The 19,286-nt window shown below is 38.0% G+C and overlaps 1 protein-coding gene across 1 annotated transcript; it reads left to right on the forward strand.

The window, feature by feature from the left end:
- Positions 1–5,150: 5,150 nt before the first annotated feature.
- Positions 5,151–6,149, forward strand: LOC149144250 (aspartic proteinase nepenthesin-1-like). Its single transcript, XM_089452090.1, has one exon. The coding sequence runs from the start codon at positions 5,151–5,153 to the stop codon at positions 6,147–6,149; it is 999 nt and encodes a 332-aa protein (XP_089308216.1).
- Positions 6,150–19,286: the final 13,137 nt, after the last annotated feature.

Consider the following 19,286-nt stretch of genomic DNA (forward strand, 5'->3'; position numbering starts at 1 on the left):
CCATGGAGGAATATTGTTGTTGATAACAAAAACGAGCCAGACTGAGTAAGTAGATCTCAGCTCTCTAAATGGATTGACACTATCATCAGCTAATGAAAACCTAAGATTATGAGGTTTTGTCTTAAACTTTGGCCACCTTTCCTCTATATTCCAAAATGTGGATCCATCTACACTCATTCTAAGAACAACATCTTCACTTTTATTCATTGCATGGTAATCCATAAGTTGAGCTATGCTTTTTCATATAAACAATTGTTAGAGATGCAAAATTATGGGAATATAACCAACAACCTTGCGAGGAACCTTTTTTGTTACTTTATTGGTTCGATGTCTACTCTCATCACATTTTGGGAATTTTTCTTTCGATGGATATTCTTTATAATAGAGAATATAATCCTTAGGATATGCATGGATAGCTTGATACTCCATTCAATATCTTTCATAATGGCCCCTAAATCTCAGTATGTATGAGGTAAAACATTTGATGGTGGTAACAAAAATTCACCTAACAATCTACAACATAGAAAAAAACACTTTTGGTTAATTTACTAAACAATATTGATCATACATATTGCATACAAATTTTACAAATTAATTAAATCATGATAAACATACTAATTACATTAAAAACAAAGGAAAAAATTATTGCTTTTTCATGGGTGAAAGCATGGATCTAGGTTACACGGTTTGGCGAAAGAGGGCACATTTGGGTGGAAAAAATGATAGCACGATTGAGCCATTTTAAGCACTCTATCAAGCTCCTCTGGTGCTAAAAAAATAGGCTGATCGAGCTATTTGAATTTAAAACAACTCTACTGAGCTATTTGAATTTTGAAATCAAGCACTCGATTGAGTGTTTTAAGCACTCGATTGAGTGTTTTAAGCACTCTCTCGAGCCTCTTGAGTCCTAAAAGCCATAATTTCAGCACCCCTTCTGCAAACTTTCCCGCAACACCATTTTCTACCCTAGCGGGCTTAGGGGTAAATTTTTCCTTAGGTGGCGGAGTTGATCATGTGGATTCATGAAGGAATCCTCTATCCAATGGCATATGAATTTGACATTTTCAAATTCATATAATATTTTTCATCTAATTTCTTTCAAACATAACACTTGAAATTTTTTTGAACTATTTTAAAGAACTTGAATAAAAAATCAATATCATAAAATATAAGCGACAAAAATATTTCAAGGAATACCAATATATTCATTTACAGATCCTCTTCAAAATGGTTCTCTTGGTTTCTCAATTTATTTAAATAGTTGAAGAAAATTTTATGGGAACATGTGTATGCAAAATGCAATTGAAAGATTAATTCGCCAACTTCGAAAAATAATAATAATATATTTTTTCATAAAAAACTATTCTTTTAATACGAAACACTTAGCTTTCTCTGCGTAGATCATGCTTATATATATATATATATATATATATATATATGTATGTATATATGTATTAAACTACACATTCTAGACTAAGTTATGCTACGTGAACACGCACATACCTCTTAAGATGTGTGAAAGGACAAGATTTTCATTTAATAGAAAATTGACATATTATATAACATTAAATATTTTTGAAAAAAATATCATTAGGAAAACAAAATAATTCTCCACAAATTTTCTTTTTACTCCGAATCAAAATTCATAGTGCTTATATGAATTTTGAGGACTTCAATTTGATAAAAGAACAAGAAATTGAAATTTCATCATCGAATTTGGCCAAAAAGTGTAACCATTTTCATGCTTTCACCCTCATGTATATAGTACTAATTAATGCCACAGAATATATTACATACCTTAGGAGTTGTGTCACACATTTGTTTGACAAACCATTCACCACCTTTAAGTTGACCAGCAACAATACAACAAAGAGAAGAGTTGTTTTTGAGCCTTCATAAAGAGGTTTAATTTCCCTCTCAAGTACATGTTTATCAAAAGCACAACCATCATACTGGTTTCCATCATCATCAATTTCAAAATTATTAAATGTCTCTTGGATAAATATATTTGTCCCATATTTTTCAACTATGTTTGTAACATCGTTATCTTGATCCTAAATATTTGCTCCATGTTCTTGAACAGGTGATTGTACTACAACCGCCTCTTCCTCTTCAAGCAATGCCCTAGGGAGTCCATACTACATAATTAAAATGAATAGAGTAATATTAGTATATACAAAAAATATTTAAACGTCAATACAAATGTTTATAAATATAATATAGGAAAACGAAGACAACAAAAACAAACACAAAGACAACTTAGGTGAGAGCAAGAAAAAAAGACAACAAATCAATGATGATGCTTGTGAAATTTATCAATATTATAGTTAATAATATGTTGAAAAATTCTAGGAAATATGTTAATTTTCTTGATTACTTAGTTGATTTGACCAAAATGTCAAAAACTCACTCCTCTGTACTTAGTGGTAAGTGATCAATCTTCCTATTGGAGGTATATTGAACTTAGGGGGAGCTATGCATGGTACGATATTTTCATGGGTTATTTGACATTTTCTTCATTAACTTAACTCAATTATTTGTAGAAACTACTTATATGTTCCCATGAGTGAAATAGTAATTTTTCAACCTTACATATGTATTTGTTGTCATTGACAGTTCGTTGAAAAACATATGTACCGACCATGCATTGATGGAGCTCATTGATTCATGCATAAATAGAGGAGATTTATTGATGTAACAACTATCTAAAGCATTATTCTGTTCATTTTTGAATCCATGTAAATTCCATGTATATTTATGTTCATTCAAATTGGTGGAGAAACACTTGTAGCAGCCATTTCTCTTAATGAATATCATTTTTGATTGAGGACTTATGGTGGATCTCAAGTAGTTCAACCATACGTATGTGCTTTTCATTGTTGGCATGATGGATAAGTAGTATTTCTTATGGCATGAATTATAGTGTGTCTATTATTTAAAAGTAAGTATGCAGTCATGTGTGCAAGATCATCCTTGTAATCACTTATGTATCAGTGCATTGGTTGAATGTTCCATCCATTCGAGAGAGTTTTGTAGGTATTGTAACAACTGCATGTATCACATTGTACATCATCATCATTGGCGATGTCCTCTCATATGAAGCCCTATATTATGTGTTCTCGTCATTTGTTTGTTGGAGGATTAGTCCTAGAGTCATGAGAGAGAGTCATGGTGACGTCAAGAATGTGTTGATGTGATTTTTTCTTGAGAGATGAGAGTTTTTACAACCATGCTTGGGTTAATGATTCACATATGTTTCAACCATGTATTAGGCCTATAAATCTATGTACCTTCATTGAATATCGTTTATTATATATATGAAGTATTTTCTTACATGTGACCAGGAGGTATGAAAATTACAGTGGCAGTAAGTACAATAGTATGGAGATATGGTAGCATCCCCATCACATGTTCAGGGGGAGCATGTTCCACTTGCGGTTAAAACTGGTGTTGAGTATTTCAAGGTTAGTATTTCTCTCATTCTCTCATATATGTTGCCACTGTTCTTTAGTGTTGTAATTTCGCTTTGCCTTTGATGTCAAAGGGGGACATAATTTGGAGTGTATGGAGATGAGTCTCAAACCTTTGATATGAGGTTGATGTTGACATGAATGGCAGAGGGGGAGCATGTTGGCATTGTAGTGTTTTTGTTGATGTCAACAAGGTCTTAATAATGTTTGTCATATAATTGGCGTCAAACTAATGATGGAAGCTCTCATGGTTTGTGGTTTGTATGTAGATATATTACACATTAGTTTTCATTGGTTTGATGTAGATATCCTGAACTAATGCAAAGATTTTGATCCATGCATATGCATTGGCTAACTAGGTCTTCATGATCCTAACATTACGAATAGGTGTTTCACCAATATGTCTATGTCTTATTTCCCATGGAGAACATGTTTGAGACTTTGTCATGATCATTAGAGACTTGACACAGTTTTGTAGAGGTTCTTAGCTTTAGGATGTGCTTGATGAGGTTGATGAATTAGTTAGAGGTTTTATAGGTTCAATAGGTTTTTGATGATATTGATGAATAAGTTGGAAAATTTTGAAGCTGAGATTGATGTCACTTGGTATATGCCCTATAATTATGAGTTTGATTCCTTGTACTAAGTCATATACATGTTTTCATGGAGTCATTTGTGTGTGGAATGTTGTCATAGCATGTTAAGATCACTCATGAAGTTTAGCTCCAAGTGGTGGCTAAAGAAGAAGTAACAAACTTGAAGTTTGAGGGGCATAAACAAATATTGTGAAGGAAACTCGAGTAAATATGAAAGTCTTATTAAGGAAACTCTCGTATACTTCCTCGAAGTGAATTTATCTCAATTATGCATGCAATTCAAGTGTTTTATTGGTTTTTCTAGGGTTTTTGTTAGGGATGTTTTTTGTTAAAAGGTTAGAAAAATTTAACCATCATATATAATGATATTAATTCAAAGATGAGGAGGTTTAGTGATGGATATTGATTGCACCTTCCATTAATTATAAAATCCCAAAGTGTGAAGAAGAAGATATTGGATTGAGAGAGAATGTGTGCTACAAGTTTCCAGAGTTAGAGAGCATATCAAGGTTCAACATTGGAGCATATTTCAGAGAGTGATGGAGCTACACTATATCTACATGATTAACATAGTTGTTTTGCAAATTATGACTCCTAGTTGTTGCTTATATGGAGAGGAGAGTTATAGTTGTACCTGTTGCACTCTCATATCATAGTTTATAGTGTTGATGCATTTGTGTTGCAGGGGTTTTATTGTAGAGTTCTTTGTTGAAGCTTCATTATATTGAATTTTGTTTGGCTACATGAGTTTTTATTATGGATGAATGTATAGGTCATATTGGTATTATGTGGTGTTGCGGAGTTTGATTTTGTTGAGTGGATTTTGGATGAGTTTGTGGCTACAGAGTTTGGTTTTGAAGAGCCAATTGTTTTTAGTTGATGGGTTGATATATTTACTGAGATTGTGTTGCAGAGTATTGTATGTAGATTGGTGATTGTGTTGTAGATGTTTGATTCTATTTATGAGCATAGATTGGGTTTGTGAGTCCAATATGAAAATGGAAGAAATGGGGCTCACGCCACCGCCTACGAGTATTACATTGAATTATCTGTGGGCACTCCTCCGCAGGATTTACTGGTGGTCATGGACACTGGCAGTAGTGTGGTGTGGACAGCCTGCACCCCGAATTATACATGTACTCCGGATCCATCCCCGTGCCCTGGATACACCACCGTTTTTCTTCCCAGCAAGTCATCGTCTGCTCTTTCTGTAAAGTGTTCAGATCCAAAGTGCAGAGAGGTCTGTTATGAGGGCTCGGGGACGTGTCCAGACAAGTGCTCGGGGACATGTCCAGACTATGACCTTGAATATGGCTCCGGAAGTGCGAACGGGCATCTACTGACTGACACCTTGACTTTGCCATCGGGCAGTGGACACATAACTAAATTTGGGTTCGGATGCTCAGTGACGTCGCAGGGGATTGCTGGTATTGCAGGATTTGGAAGAGGAAAACTGTCTCTGCCTTCCCAGCTGAGTGTTCATAAATTCGCATATTGCCTTAACGATCAAAACAATGGCAGCGTGATAGTGCTTGGCGACAGAGCAGTTACCAGGAATATGATTTTAAAATACACTCCCTTTCTAAACAACTCTGTGGGATACAACGAATTCTATTACGTTGGTCTACGAGGGGTGAGTATTGGTGGAAAATACTTGAGACTGCCCTCCAGTCTATCCAGAATTGACAATTACGGCGACGGCGGAACCATCATAGATTCAGGCACTTTTCTCACTATCTTTCCCGCAGCAGTCGTTGACCAGATTAAAGCTGAATTTTCTTCTCAGATTAGATATCCTGAAGTTCAACCGACAGGTTTCTTTGTATTGTGTTACAATGTTTCTGGTGTGGCCCATATTCAATTCCCTAAGTTTTCATTCCATTTCAGCAGTGGCTCAGCCATGGTACTGCCTGAGGGCAATTGTTTCCTGCCTCAGGGCAATGGTACTTACTGCTTGGCATTTTATCCTTCCGACATGCCTCAAGGACCTGCTGCTATTTTAGGAAACTATCAGTCGAGGAATTTGTATATATTGTATGACACAGAGAAGAATCGTCTGGGCTTCACTCGGCGGGCGTGCTAGCAATTCGGCTGATACATTGATGATCCATATATAGTCTATGTATTTCCTCTTTATCCCTAGATAGTTGGGCTGATCCATTGATGGTCCATATATACTCTATGTATTTCCTCTTTATCCCTATATGGTTTATAGTTTAGGTATTTTCTCTTTATCCATATATAGTTTATAGTGTAGGTATTTCCTCTTTATAGTTTAGGTAAATATTTCTTCATGATCCATATATATATATAAAGTTTATGTATTTCTTTTTATTCACAATTATTTCCAGTTAATCTATATTTTTCTCATGGTTTATTCAATATTTTGAATAAGAATTTTAATAAATTTTTAATATTTAGGTTTTTTTACATATATAAAGAGTGCAGTACATTTTGAATAAGAAACTTAATAAACTTCTAATATTCTTTTCAAAATTTTGTTTTAAGTATTTCCACTTAATCCATGTTTTTTTCAGGGTTTATTTAATATTTTGAATAAGAATTTTAATAAATTCCTTAGTCTTTTTCACATATATAAAGATTGAAGTACATTTTGAATAAGAAACTCAACAAATTTATAATATTTTTTTCAAAATTTTGTTTTATATATAATAGTTAAGTGAGTTATAAATATCTGATGGTATTGTTTAACTTAATTTACAAAATTTCTTGCATGGATTTCATATTACCAAAAACTACAAAACTTTGTAAATAAAGACAAAGCATATTTTTACTTTAAACATGAAGAATTTCCACATAGAAATGTAATAGCTACATAAATTATGAGTATGTTTTTGGTACCACATGACACATGATTTTGGAATATTATTATGGTAAACATTTATGAAAATGTTTTCTAAATTTAAAATTTCTTAAATATAATTTAATTTAAATTAATTGTGTATATTATTAAAAATAATAAAATCTGACATGAAGATCATTAGGAGTGGGGTTTTTATTCTTCTAAAGATTGTGCAATACTCTAAGTAGTTCCTTCTCCAAAAGCCCAATTATCAAATAATTAGTTCCTTCTTGGTCAATGAAGATAGGAAATTGATTAACAATGTTTTGAATCACATCTATGGGTATTCTTGATTTTTGAATAGATTCTAGAAATGTCTATATAAGCATCTATGAACATTCATGCTTTGAATAGATTCATAGTGGTTCACAGAGATGCATAGTCAAATACAATTCCAACCTCTTCACAAGTCATCTAGGGGGTGTGTCCAATGACAAAATCTCATCTCTAGGATTTGATTGAGGAAGGGTGTGGCTTTTATCTCATCTACTCTACTGATGGCCCAAATCATGTCGATGGTCTTCCTGTTTTTTCAAATTGATGGAAAAAATTTGTAATTGCATTCCCCACTTGCAACCGTAAGGCTCCAAATTTCAATATCCATTCTTTTTCTTTGTCAAAATGTATCTTTCGCTAAAGACTTTATTGCTTCCTTTTGTTTATATGATATACTACCCTACCATTCCTCATTGAGACAATGTTCAAGCTTAGATTCTAGTTCTAAAAGTTATTGTCTTCTCTCTTTTTCCATTTTTTGTTTCAAGAGATTACAACATATTTTTAGATTTGCAAGCTATTGGAGGGGATGAGATTTTGTGAGGATGGGTCACAAGGTCTCCAGCTCCCCTTGGTCACTTCCAAAATGAAGGGGTCCTCGTATTTTTTATTTTAATTTCAAGGGGCGAGGGGGTTATCTAAGCAAGAGTTTAGGTCTAGCACTATGCAGTTATGGTTTGAGTCCTTTATTGATGAAACCCATAGCATACTCTCCATATTTATTCTAAGAAAGATTCAAATATATGGAATCTTTCAAGCCTTTTGTTCATCATTTCCTCCATTATATGCATATTTTTCAACCTATTATTATTATTATTATTATTATTATTATTATTATTATTTTCCACTGGAAAAATCAGTAATTTTCATTAATATTAGAAAATTACATATAGCAGATGCCATGGCATTACTGTGTTGTTCATACAAAATTCACCTCGCAAGGTGTTGTATCAGAGAGTAGTTACAAAATTGTGCTGGATACATACATATGTCTGGCTGTTACAAGCCTAATATCTATCACAAAAAGGTCCTTTTTGTATACAAAATAGCCATAGTTCAAAACAGAATTCATCATATCAAATTAGCCTCCATTACTGTCAGTTATTGGGACTGTTGTCCCTCTGTTCTCTCTGGTCTATGAATGGCCTATGGTAATACCGGTGCTCTTCGATTCCATTCTGCTCCACAATTAGCCATTCGCCTCTGGGAAGTGACAAGGCCTCTTTGGATAATTGATAATTTGTCAGCAGCGCTGTTATGCTCTCTGCTTCGGCCGCCGAGCGAGCCCTGGTCTTTGGAGGCGAGGTTCGCCGCAGTCCTGGATCGTCCATGGGAGATGAAGCCGGAGGGGGCGGGCCCGCGGAGGGAGGCCGAGAGATGATGGGGGATGCCGTCCTGGTGGATGCCGGGGTGCCTCTCGGAGTATCATCTGCTTTCTTGTTGAGAGGGCAGTCCTTCGCAAGGTGCCCCACTTTGTGGCATCGTCTGCATCGGAAGGGAACTCCTTCGTAGTCCAGTAATTGCACTCTGATGCACCTCCCCCACTGTAACGTGATCTGTTCCTCAAGTCCTTCGCGGGTGTCCAGGTGGACCAAAATCCGCGCTAGTGTTCGGCTCCCAGATTCCACATATGTGCGGTCGTAGTCCAGATATGTCCCCAGGGCATTTCCAACCCTAATGAAGACTTCTTCTGCCCAAAATGGAATTGGTAGTCCTGGTAGGCGAACCCAGATTGGTCCTGCTCCGAGCTGTTCCCGTTCAGGGTCAAAGAGGGGGTTCCAGCGCTTTAGGAGGACCGGGGCCATTTCAATATGCCAGTATCGGCCCAAAACTAGATTGGTTTGACTTTCCTTGGAGAATTTGAGGGAAAACCATCCTCTGGGGAGGACATGTACTACAGGTAGGTCAAAAAGAACTCCGCCCCAGATCTCTTGTACCCATTGCTTGAGCCTCTGCACCGAGTATGACCTTCCCCTGACATGCCCTACCAACACTGTGTTCGCAATATCCATGTATTCTCCGAGAGGCTTTGATTCGTCGAATTTGATGGCGATGTCCCGAGCTGTAGCCCTAACACATTTCGTTTTCTTTTTACCAGTGCGCGGGGCCGACGGATGATCTACCAGAGGGTTAGAAATGCCTTCCAGAGATGGAGGTTTAGGGTGAATAACGACAGCAGGTGTCTCAAAGCATCCGGATCGACGGACTCCCGGAACAGAGGGGCGAGATGAAGGGGGAACCGGCGGCTGGGGAAGAGGCACTGATAGGAGGGGAGGGGCCTGCGGATCAAAGGAGGGCGAGGGCGGAGTATGGGTAGCCAGAAAATGCAGGGAGCCCGGCGAGAGTGGGGGGACCTCAAATGGCAGAGATTCGGTAGGGTAAGAGCCAGCAGAGGATGGTATGGCTAGATATGCTTCAGGCGGTATGGAGGACGGATGCTGTGGGAGCGCAGGAACAGATGAAGATGTAGACGGAGAAAACCGAGAGCGAGAGGCGAAGCTAGGATTACCGAAAATAGTCTTGTCCGGCGAGGGATCCGCCGAGTAATCCACCGCTTCTTGCTCCATGTCAGCCATACCTGTCGGCGACCGAAAACGACTGGTGGAGAACCCGATGGAGATGCTGCAGCTGTGATGCTCCTGGGCTGTGACCGCGGCGGTTGTAACCTATTCGAGGGACTTGCGAACCCTAGCCGCGACGGACTGCAGTTGATGCGCGAGAAACCCTAACCCAGTCCTTTTCGCGAGCGCTCCATCCTCCCTCCTCCCGAGTCTTATTATTATTATTATTATTATTATTATTATTATTATTATTATTATTATTATTCGCTCTCTCTCACACACATATATTGTTTTCTTTTATTGTAAATACCAAGGTTTGAGTCATACTGAAAATTACAAAAAAAAATATTTTTGATGAGTGTTGAAGAAACTCATGTTTACTAGGAAGTTTCATTTGGCGAAGATTCCTGTACCATTGGTATTTTCTCCTTTTCCCCTTGCAATTAAGGAAAAGACAAGTAATTTATCATATACAAATATGTTTTATAATAAAATTTGTTCTATATTGTTGAATTGAATAATTCAAATATTATGACTAACTATAAATAATTATAGTAAATTAAGTTACATAGAGTAAAAATGTAACAACATATATATATTTAGTAGGATCGACATAAATAGAGTCAATCCTTCAATAAAATCACTAACAGAAAAAACCCTTTTAGTAGATTAACTTAGATTTTATTCTTACTACATTTTATGTATAAGAAATTACAATGATGTCACTTTTTTTCAATGGAAAAAAACTTAACAATTTTATTTATAAATACAAAATGACAATGGTAGATTTTGAGATAGTATTCAAATCTTACCTTTATAGACTTGTAGCTTTAGTCAGAAAAGTGCAATTCCAAAGTTATCTTTAAAATAATTTTATACTCGGATCTATGTCATTTAAGCAATGTATATAGTTCTCATAAAAAATTTTGAACAAAATATATAGTCGTCATTATACATTGAAAAAAATTAGTTGATCTTCCCATAGGAACTTTGTTTAAAAATAAATAAAGATAAATTAATCACAAAGCTCTAAAGTAAGAAAAAGAGATTGAGAACTAAAGGGCATGAACATATTCAAAGGATTCTCTTGTTTTTTGCTAATGATCTTCCAAATCCCATTTTCTCTCCATCCATGAATAGCTTGTTTTCTTCGTAGTTCACATCCCCATAAACATGTGAGAATGAAATGTGAGAGAAGGATAATTTAAGTTGTAGAATGGCATGAAAAGGAGGTTGTAGTATGAATTTTCACATGGTGAATTTTCCTTTCATTCATTGAATTAGAACAATGGAGTCTCCATAAATTTGGATTTGAGAATTCACATTTTACTTAGTGAGAATTCATAGTAGTTTTATTGTTAAAAGTTCACAAAAATTATTTGTGTCACGACCCAACGTAGCCTTGAAATAAATGTTATGAATGAGGGATAGGTGTAATAATCTCTTAGTCCTTTCTTTACGGGAAAATACATAGGAATATCTATAAAATGAATGCACAAGGAAAATATTTGTCTATGACTTCATTTGTGGAATGCTTTAAAATGCATGATTCCTTAAATTAAGGAAATGTTAAGAGGATATTTATGCTTGTGATAGAAAATTTCAATATCCTTATCCTCGAAGAGCTTAGAAATTCACGAGGGCCACCGGGTGGCTGAGGACCAATTTTGAGAATCGACACTTAGTTTCCAAGTGGCCTGTGGGTGCGCTCCCCTGAGCAGCGGAGCTATATGCATCTTCACCGCCTAGGGCCATGGCCCAGGTGGTTGAGGGCCAATTCTCAGAACCTGCTCTTAGTAGCCTAGGGCCTATGGGGGTGTGGCCTTGGGCGGCAGAGCTGTGTGAATTGGCCCTTAGCCACCCGGGGCCCTTGGGGGTGCGGCCCTGGGCAGTGGAACTGTGTGCAACTTTTCCTTCCATGGCCACGAGCGGTTGAGGGAAGATTCTTAGAATCGATCCTAAGTTGCTCGGGGCCATGGACGGCTAAGGGCCAATTCTGAGAATCGGCCCTCAGCCGCCTAACAGCCGGTGGGGGCGCAGCCCTGGGTGGTGGAGCTGCACAAAACTCTATTGCCCAAGGCCATGCCCCCATGGGCTTTTTGGTGGCTGAGGGTCGATTCTCAAAATTGGCCCTCAACTGCCCAATGACCTCTGGGGGTGTAACTTTTTTTTTTGTAAGTTTGATTTTTTTTTTTTTAATTTTAATGGTTTTTTGTTTTTGTAGGTTCATTATAATTTTTTTTTGTGTTTTTTAAATGTTTTTAATTTAATTTTAGTAGTCTTTTTAATTTTTGTTTGTTTGCTTCTAAATTATCTAAGACGTTTTAATTTTTTTGGTTTTCTTTTTGTTAATTTTGTAGTTTTTTTAAAAACTAGTTTGCTTTTAAATTTTTTTTCTAATTTTTTTTTTTTATCGTTTACGAGATAATTTTTTTTACATTTTTTATGTTTTTTGTGAAAATATTTTTTTTTTATTATTTATTTTTTTCCCCTCGGAAAAATCGTAATTTCATTAGTAAAAAGAAATTACATTTTGTAGATGCATGTGAGCATATTCCAGAACATAACAGAGACTTGTCTGTCATCATCAAAAACTGAGATAAGTGTTCAAAAATTTGTTACCTTTGTTCCACACAGGGAGGTAACAATGATTGTAATATACTGTAAGGAAATTGACTATATATAAAATCTGAAAAGTCTATCAGACGATAAATATATACATATGATATTAACCATAATCAACAAAAAATTAAAGAGTGATATCCATGAAAGGTTGGTGGTAGTATTGATAGTTTTCTCCATCCCATTGTTCCCAGATCATCCAGATGCCCGGATCCTTGTTCGCTTCTTCTTTGGAAAGGTTGTCAACAGCTATGTTCCGCTCCCTGAAAATGTGTTTGCATGCAAAAGAGTCAAAGGATGAAATCAATCTCAGTGCCTCATCCAGTATATGTCTCAAAGTAAAAGCAGAGCATCTAGAGGTTCTATTCAACCAATCACAAACAACTTTAGAATCCCCAAATAATTGTAGATCTCTACAGTTTTTCTCCAATGCAAATTGTATGAGGAATTTAGCAGCTAATAATTCTGCAAAGTTATTAGTGCCTCTTCTGAATCCCATGAGCATGTTGTATGAATGGTGTGGGCTGATATGTAGAATGGCCCCCCCACCACATCCAGTCTCCTGTGCAGCCCCATCGAAATAGGCCCATGGCTTGCTGTGATCAATTGATTAAGGAATTATACGTCTATGCCTCAGGGGAGATGGATCCTATGGAATGAGGGAGTAATCAGCCAAGACCTTGGTTGTGATAACAGTCCAGCAAGGGGGAAGGTTCTAGAAAATTTGTTTATTTTGGGCGATCTAAATGGCCTAGCTAATCAAAATAGGTATGTTACGTTGCCTGGTGGCTGTGACAGAGGTAAACCAACTCTTTCAGGCCTTTGAGATAGATGCACCAATCCAATTACTTTGTGGAGTAACAGCAGGTAAAATAATATTCCATAACTTATGTGCTTCAGAGCATTCGAGGAACAAGTGTTGGACTGGTTCGTTATTTCATTTGTAGAGGTAGCACCAGTGAGGTCCACACTATGAGTGCTTGAGTAAGCTATCACCAGTTGGAATTTTGTTCGTCAGAATAGACCACATAAGCAGCCTAGTCCTGGGGGGGCCTTAAGCTTCCAAAGATGTTTCCACCATGCTTCAATGGTCTGTGGTTTTATGGATTCTGTCAGCATTAAATATCCATGTTTGGGAGTGTATCTCCCTATTTTTTGAGAGGGCCCATATGATCTCATCTTCTCCCTCAGTAATACGAATGTGTGCTTCAGTAAGTGCCTGAGTATAATCATCCTAGATTTCTGCCCATTGAGGTGGGATATTTAATTGGTGAGCAGACTTCCAGGCCTGATGTAGAAAGGTGTAATTTTCTCCATCCGTAATATGAGCCAGATGAGTGATATTATTATCTTGTAGATGATTTGTGAGTTCAATAAGCAACCTGTGCATGTTCCCACATCTGATCCACCAGTCTATTCCAACTCGTAATTTATCTCCTGAGTGGATTCTCCAAGTAAATCCAGCTCTGATGAGGTCCAAAGCCTTAATCATAGCCTTCTAGATAACTAAAATCCCTGTAGTGCTTCTTTGGGGCCTTTTGATTCAATCCAATATCCACATTGGGGCAATGTATTTTGATGTGGTCACCTTCGACCAGAGGCTGCCAATAGATACTAAATGCCATCCAAGCTTAGGAGCAAGAGAAGAAGAGAAATCGTCAAGTTTCTTTATACCCCATCCCCCCCATTTTTTTTTATCAAATTAAGGGCATCCCATTTGACCCAAGAAAAAGTCTTTCCTGGTTGGCTTCCCTTCCAGAGAAATCTGCAACAAAGGGCTTGTATTCTGGTGAGAATAGTCCTAGGAATCCAAGCCAGTGACATCCAATAGACAGGAGTAGCTTCCAAGGCACTCTTAATGAGAGTGAGTCGGCCAGCTCGAGATAGGTATTTGAAATACCAGATATTGAGTCTTTTCTCCATTTTAGAGATGAGCCATGTCCAATCTACTATCTTGTAGCCCAAGGGGTTCAACTTATACCCCAGGTATTTCCAGCCATCTTTAAGGCTCAGATGAGTGAAACGGAAGCGATGAAGTGCAAAATGGATCTCGTGTTGTGTACATTCAGCTACAGTCAGAGTTGATTTAGTATGATTAATCAGCATACCTATTGCCACTTGAAATAAGGAGAAAAGTGGTTTTAATATTAGTAAGATCTCCAATACTGCCATTGAGAAATATCAGAACATCATCCACAGAAAGAAGATGTGTGAGCATACAATCATCTGAAATTTTAATCCCCTATAGTCTGCCTCTTCTATGCTCATCCTTAATAAGCCTAATTAGTCCCTCCATGACTAGGAGAAAGAGTAATGGTGAAAGTGGGCAGCCCTATCGCAAACCTATTTTGGAAAAGAAGAAAGGGGATGCACTTCCATTTATCAGGACGCTGAAGGGAATGTTAGTTATATAACTCATGATCCATTTTATATATATGAATGGAAAACCCAGGTGGGTTAATAACATTCTAATGTATAACCAATCAACTCTATCAAATGCCTTAGATAAATCAACTTTAAGGATCATACCTTTGCATTTCCTGATATGTAGGGTATGTAATACTTCCTGTGTAGTGCCCACAACATCATGAATCAGTTGATCTTGGAGAAAGGAAAATTGTTCCGGCGAGATGTGTTTGGAAAGTATGGGCCGCATCTAGTTGGAAATGATCTTTTCTATAATCTTGTAGATGCAGTTGCAAAGAGAAATAGGGTGATATTCATCATAGGAGGACGGGTTATTGGAATTAGGGATGAGCACAATGAAGGTAGAGGTGATGGATGCCACTATATTTCCATTGTTCCTTGTGTCCTCGATGACTCTTAGCATATCTTCACCTATGGTTTCAAAAAAGGCCAAATAGAACTCAATTCACCATCCATTAGGTCTAGGGCTCTTGTCTCTTTTAAACCCCTTCAAGGTGGCCTCCAGCTCACCGAGAGTAACTGCTTTAATTAGATCTCTTTCCTCCTCTTACTTCACAAACCATGGAAAATGTTGTGCAACTTGTATGATGTCTACTGCTTCCCAAGGGGCATTATAAGCTCTTTTGAAATGAGAGGTTGCCAGTGAAGCCAGTTGCGGAAAGGTGTTGAGAGCTTGTACCTGTTCATTTTGAAGATGCCATATTGTATTTATCGCTTTCCTTCCATTGCAAACTTGTGATAGAATTTGGTGTTTGCATCCCCATCTTGCATCCAAATTTCCCTACTTCTCAATCTCCATACTTCTTCACGATCCTTAAGGATTTTCCCTCTAGATGTGTATAATGATGTAATCCTCTCCTTATGTTCATCTAAACTGTATAATCCTCCTTGCTCATTCTCAAAGATAGTCAGCTCAAATTCTATCTATCTTAGGGAGTGGTCATCCTGTGTCCTTTTATTGTGTGCCCAAGATTTAGACATCTTCTTCAGCTCTGCAAGATTGTGAATAAAACCATTTTTGATGTGTCCCCCTACCCCTAGTGGGTTTGCTTTCCAGAAATAAGTAACCATGCTAACATATGATGCTTCCCTGAGCCAGGTAGAACAGAATTTAAAAGGTCCCTTGGGCTTAGCCCTGCCCACTTCAATTTCCATATAAATAGGTAGGTGATCAGAGATTCCACCCAATCCTACCCACTGTCTGATGTAGAATCCCAAATCAAGTACATTCTCTTTGACTAATAAACGATCAAGTTTGTGGACCAAGCCATTCACCCCGATTTGATTATTTCTCTGGGTAGCTTGTATCTTAGGTGTAGGGATGTCCATCAGGTGATGGGAATCCAAGGTGGATGAGAAGTATTCTGAGAGATGATCTCTCTGTGCTCAGCGTCCCCAGGACTTAGAGTGTCCGATTGAGAAATTGAGATCCCCTCCATGTATCAAATGATATGATAGAAATAAATTCGAACCTAAGAGTTTATCCCAAAGATTGGGTCTATGCTGACAAGGCTCGTAAATATTAAAGATTCTGAAATCCATTCCTAGATCTGCTGAATGAATGTCAGATCCAATATGTCCAACCCCTCCCCATCAATTGAGCAATTTGAAAGTACGGGAATTGTATCCCAAAGAAATACCCCCGGATCTTCCATGTGCATCCAAACAAATAAAACACTACCCAGGAAACATTCTCTCAAGGGTAAGGGTAATATCAGTAGCAGGACCATGAGTCTCCTATAGAAAGATTATGTCAAGTGAGTCAGTTGCAACTAATCGACAGAGTGCTAGTTTTTCGTCAGGCCTAATAAGCCCTCGACAATTGTAAGGGATAATATTCATGGAGGGGGTTCAGAAGGTGTTTCTCTTACTCTAAGCACCCTAGGAAGAGTATACTACTTACCCGAAGCTATCTCATCACTAGCCAGACATCGTGCTTTAGGGAGGGAGAATGGTCAGCCTCTGTGGAGTTTATGCAGGGGAGGGGGGGAGTGTATGATGTCAAACCCGATATGATCCAAAGAATGACGCTTGGATTTTGAACGGGTCAGATATCCAGATGTTGGGGAGCTTGTGTTGTAGATGAGGGTGGAGGCGGAGGGGAGATCGACAATGAGGCGAAGGGGAGATCGACAATGAGGGAGGGATGGGAGAGAAGATGGGGTGAGTGGAAGAAAAATTTCAGGAAACTGGGATAGAGGCAGTAGGAATGGACGCAGAGCCCATACCAATAGATAAACCAAATGATAAGATATCATGTACAGATGAGTTGTAAAGAGATGATGAAGTGAAAGAGATGCTCTTACCCAAAGTGACCAAATCTTCGGAGGCCACCAGGGTTCGGGCTAGAGGTGGGGGAGGAGGTCTGAGGGGAGGCCTACCACGCTTCTTCAAGGTAGTGTGTGTAGAGGCTGGCACATTTTATGTGAGGTTGTCTGCTCTTCTGCCATCCCTTCTAGAGATTCTCTATTCCGGTGTTGTTCCCCCTGCAAATGAGCCTCCTGTGCCAATGGATTCTGAACCGGTGTCTTTTTGCTCGCCCTTCCATTTAGGGGGCAATATTTGAATAGATTCCCCACCTTATGGCATCTCTTGCATCTAAATGGGAGTCCCTCATAGTCCAGAATCTGCCTCCTTGTTGCATTTCTCCACTGGATGTTAATGTGTTCCAATAAGCCATCAGTGAGATCCAGGTGAACCAGTATCCTAGAAAACGTCATCTGCCCCATGATCTGAAAGGAATCATTGAAAGTGAGGTAGGTTCCAATAGCATTACCTATCCGCTTGAAAACATCCTCCGTTAAAAAATGTAGCGGGAGCACTGGGAGATGTACCCAAAGAGGCCCAACATCTACCCTTTCTTGTTCTGGGTCGAACAACAGTGACCATATCCTAGGAAGCACTGGCGCTTGATCAATATGCCAAACTATGGAGAGTACCCAATTGGTGTGTGCTAGGCAGCTAAACCGAAGTGTGAGCCATCCTTTAACAAATGTTTGAACCTTTGGGGGGTCTTTCAGATGATGACCCCAAACCTCCGAGGCCCATTGCTGTAGCTGTTCCACACTAAAATGTCTGCCTCGAACATGACCTACAAGCACTTTATCTGCTGTGTCCATGGAGTCCAATAACTGTGTGTCCTTAGTGAGCTTTAGGAAAACCTCACAATTCCGTAGCTTTAGACACCTTTTCCTCCTTGAACCCCCATGTATTCTAGCAATAGATTTTTCAAATTCCGAGAAAGGTCAAGTAGCCAATGAGATTGGGGGTGCCCTAGTTCCCGATGGGGTCGTCGATGGTATGGAGGCAAAGATGCCAGGGAGGGGGCCAATTCCATTGAAATTCCCTAGGTGTGAAGCCACTGAGGTAATATGGGTAGACGAGACAGGCACCTGAGAAGCAGACACTAAGGGGAAGACTGCAAAGGATATGCAAGAGATGGACGAAGGTGGGTTTGATCCCTGGACCTCCCCAAGGGTCTGCTCATTAGGGTTAGTTGGTGGGTCTGCAAATGCCAGAGAGTTCAGCAAAAGCAATTGTGAAATGTAGTTAGGTAAATATGGGGCATCTTCAGGTAGAGTCACAAATGGAATGCGAGAGCCGGAGATGGCAGGAATGGCTTCAACTTCGTCAGAGAGCTCGCTGTCAAATGAGAAATATCCTGCTGATGTGGTCCTACGATGCATCCAGATGGGCACATCCTCCGAAGGATCCATGAAATAATCTATTAGCTCATCCATAATTGTCGTAACCGCAATTTGCCATCTGCCTGCAGAGTCGATGTTACAGGAACGGAGGTAAGTCGGTGAGGGTAAGTGGTGGTCCAAATCCAAGCTTCCTGAAAACCATAAAGCCGGATGATCATGCTTGATGCTGATGAAAGGTGAAGGAAAACGGGGAGATGCAGGGGAGAATCCGTTCTGGGGGCAATTGGTAATGTTGTACTGCGATCTCTGAAAACCACATATGGTTCCTGCAGTGAAACCCTAACCCCATCTCTCTATCCACCAATATCACCACTTCATCTTTAGTTCTTTAACATTAATCTCTTGTTATTATTTATTACTTTATACTTTTTTACATTTCTAATTCTTATCTTTTATAAGTTAATTTTGTTTTTCTTTTTTAACATTTTTATTATTGATTATTTTTTTTTATTTTTTTTTATATATTTGATTTTTTTGTCTTTTTTAATTTTATGTTTTGTTTTTAATATATATTTTTATTTACTTTTTGTTAATTTTTTAGTTTTTGTTTATTGTTTTTCTTTTTAAATTTATGTTTTCATTATTCTTTTCAAATTTTAATGTTTTTCAGAGCCATGATAAAATCTTTTACGTCATTATTTCAAAATGTTAAATTTATTGTGAAAGAAATAGACACCTTATTTCATAACACATGTTGAAAATTTACCCTAGAAAATAAAAAGTGTTATTCCAACACCAACACTTTTCATTTTCAAGGTATTTTT

Source organism: Pinus tabuliformis, chromosome X, assembly GCF_031772625.1.
Source record: "Pinus tabuliformis cultivar Carrire ecotype Pingquan chromosome X, CPIR1, whole genome shotgun sequence".
Lineage (NCBI taxonomy): Eukaryota > Viridiplantae > Streptophyta > Pinopsida > Pinales > Pinaceae > Pinus > Pinus tabuliformis.

Excerpts from the sequence above, each read along its gene's own strand:
- LOC149144250 (XM_089452090.1), top strand. The coding sequence starts at position 5,151 with ATGGACACTGGCAGTAGTGTGGTGTGGACAGCCTGCACCCCGAATTAT.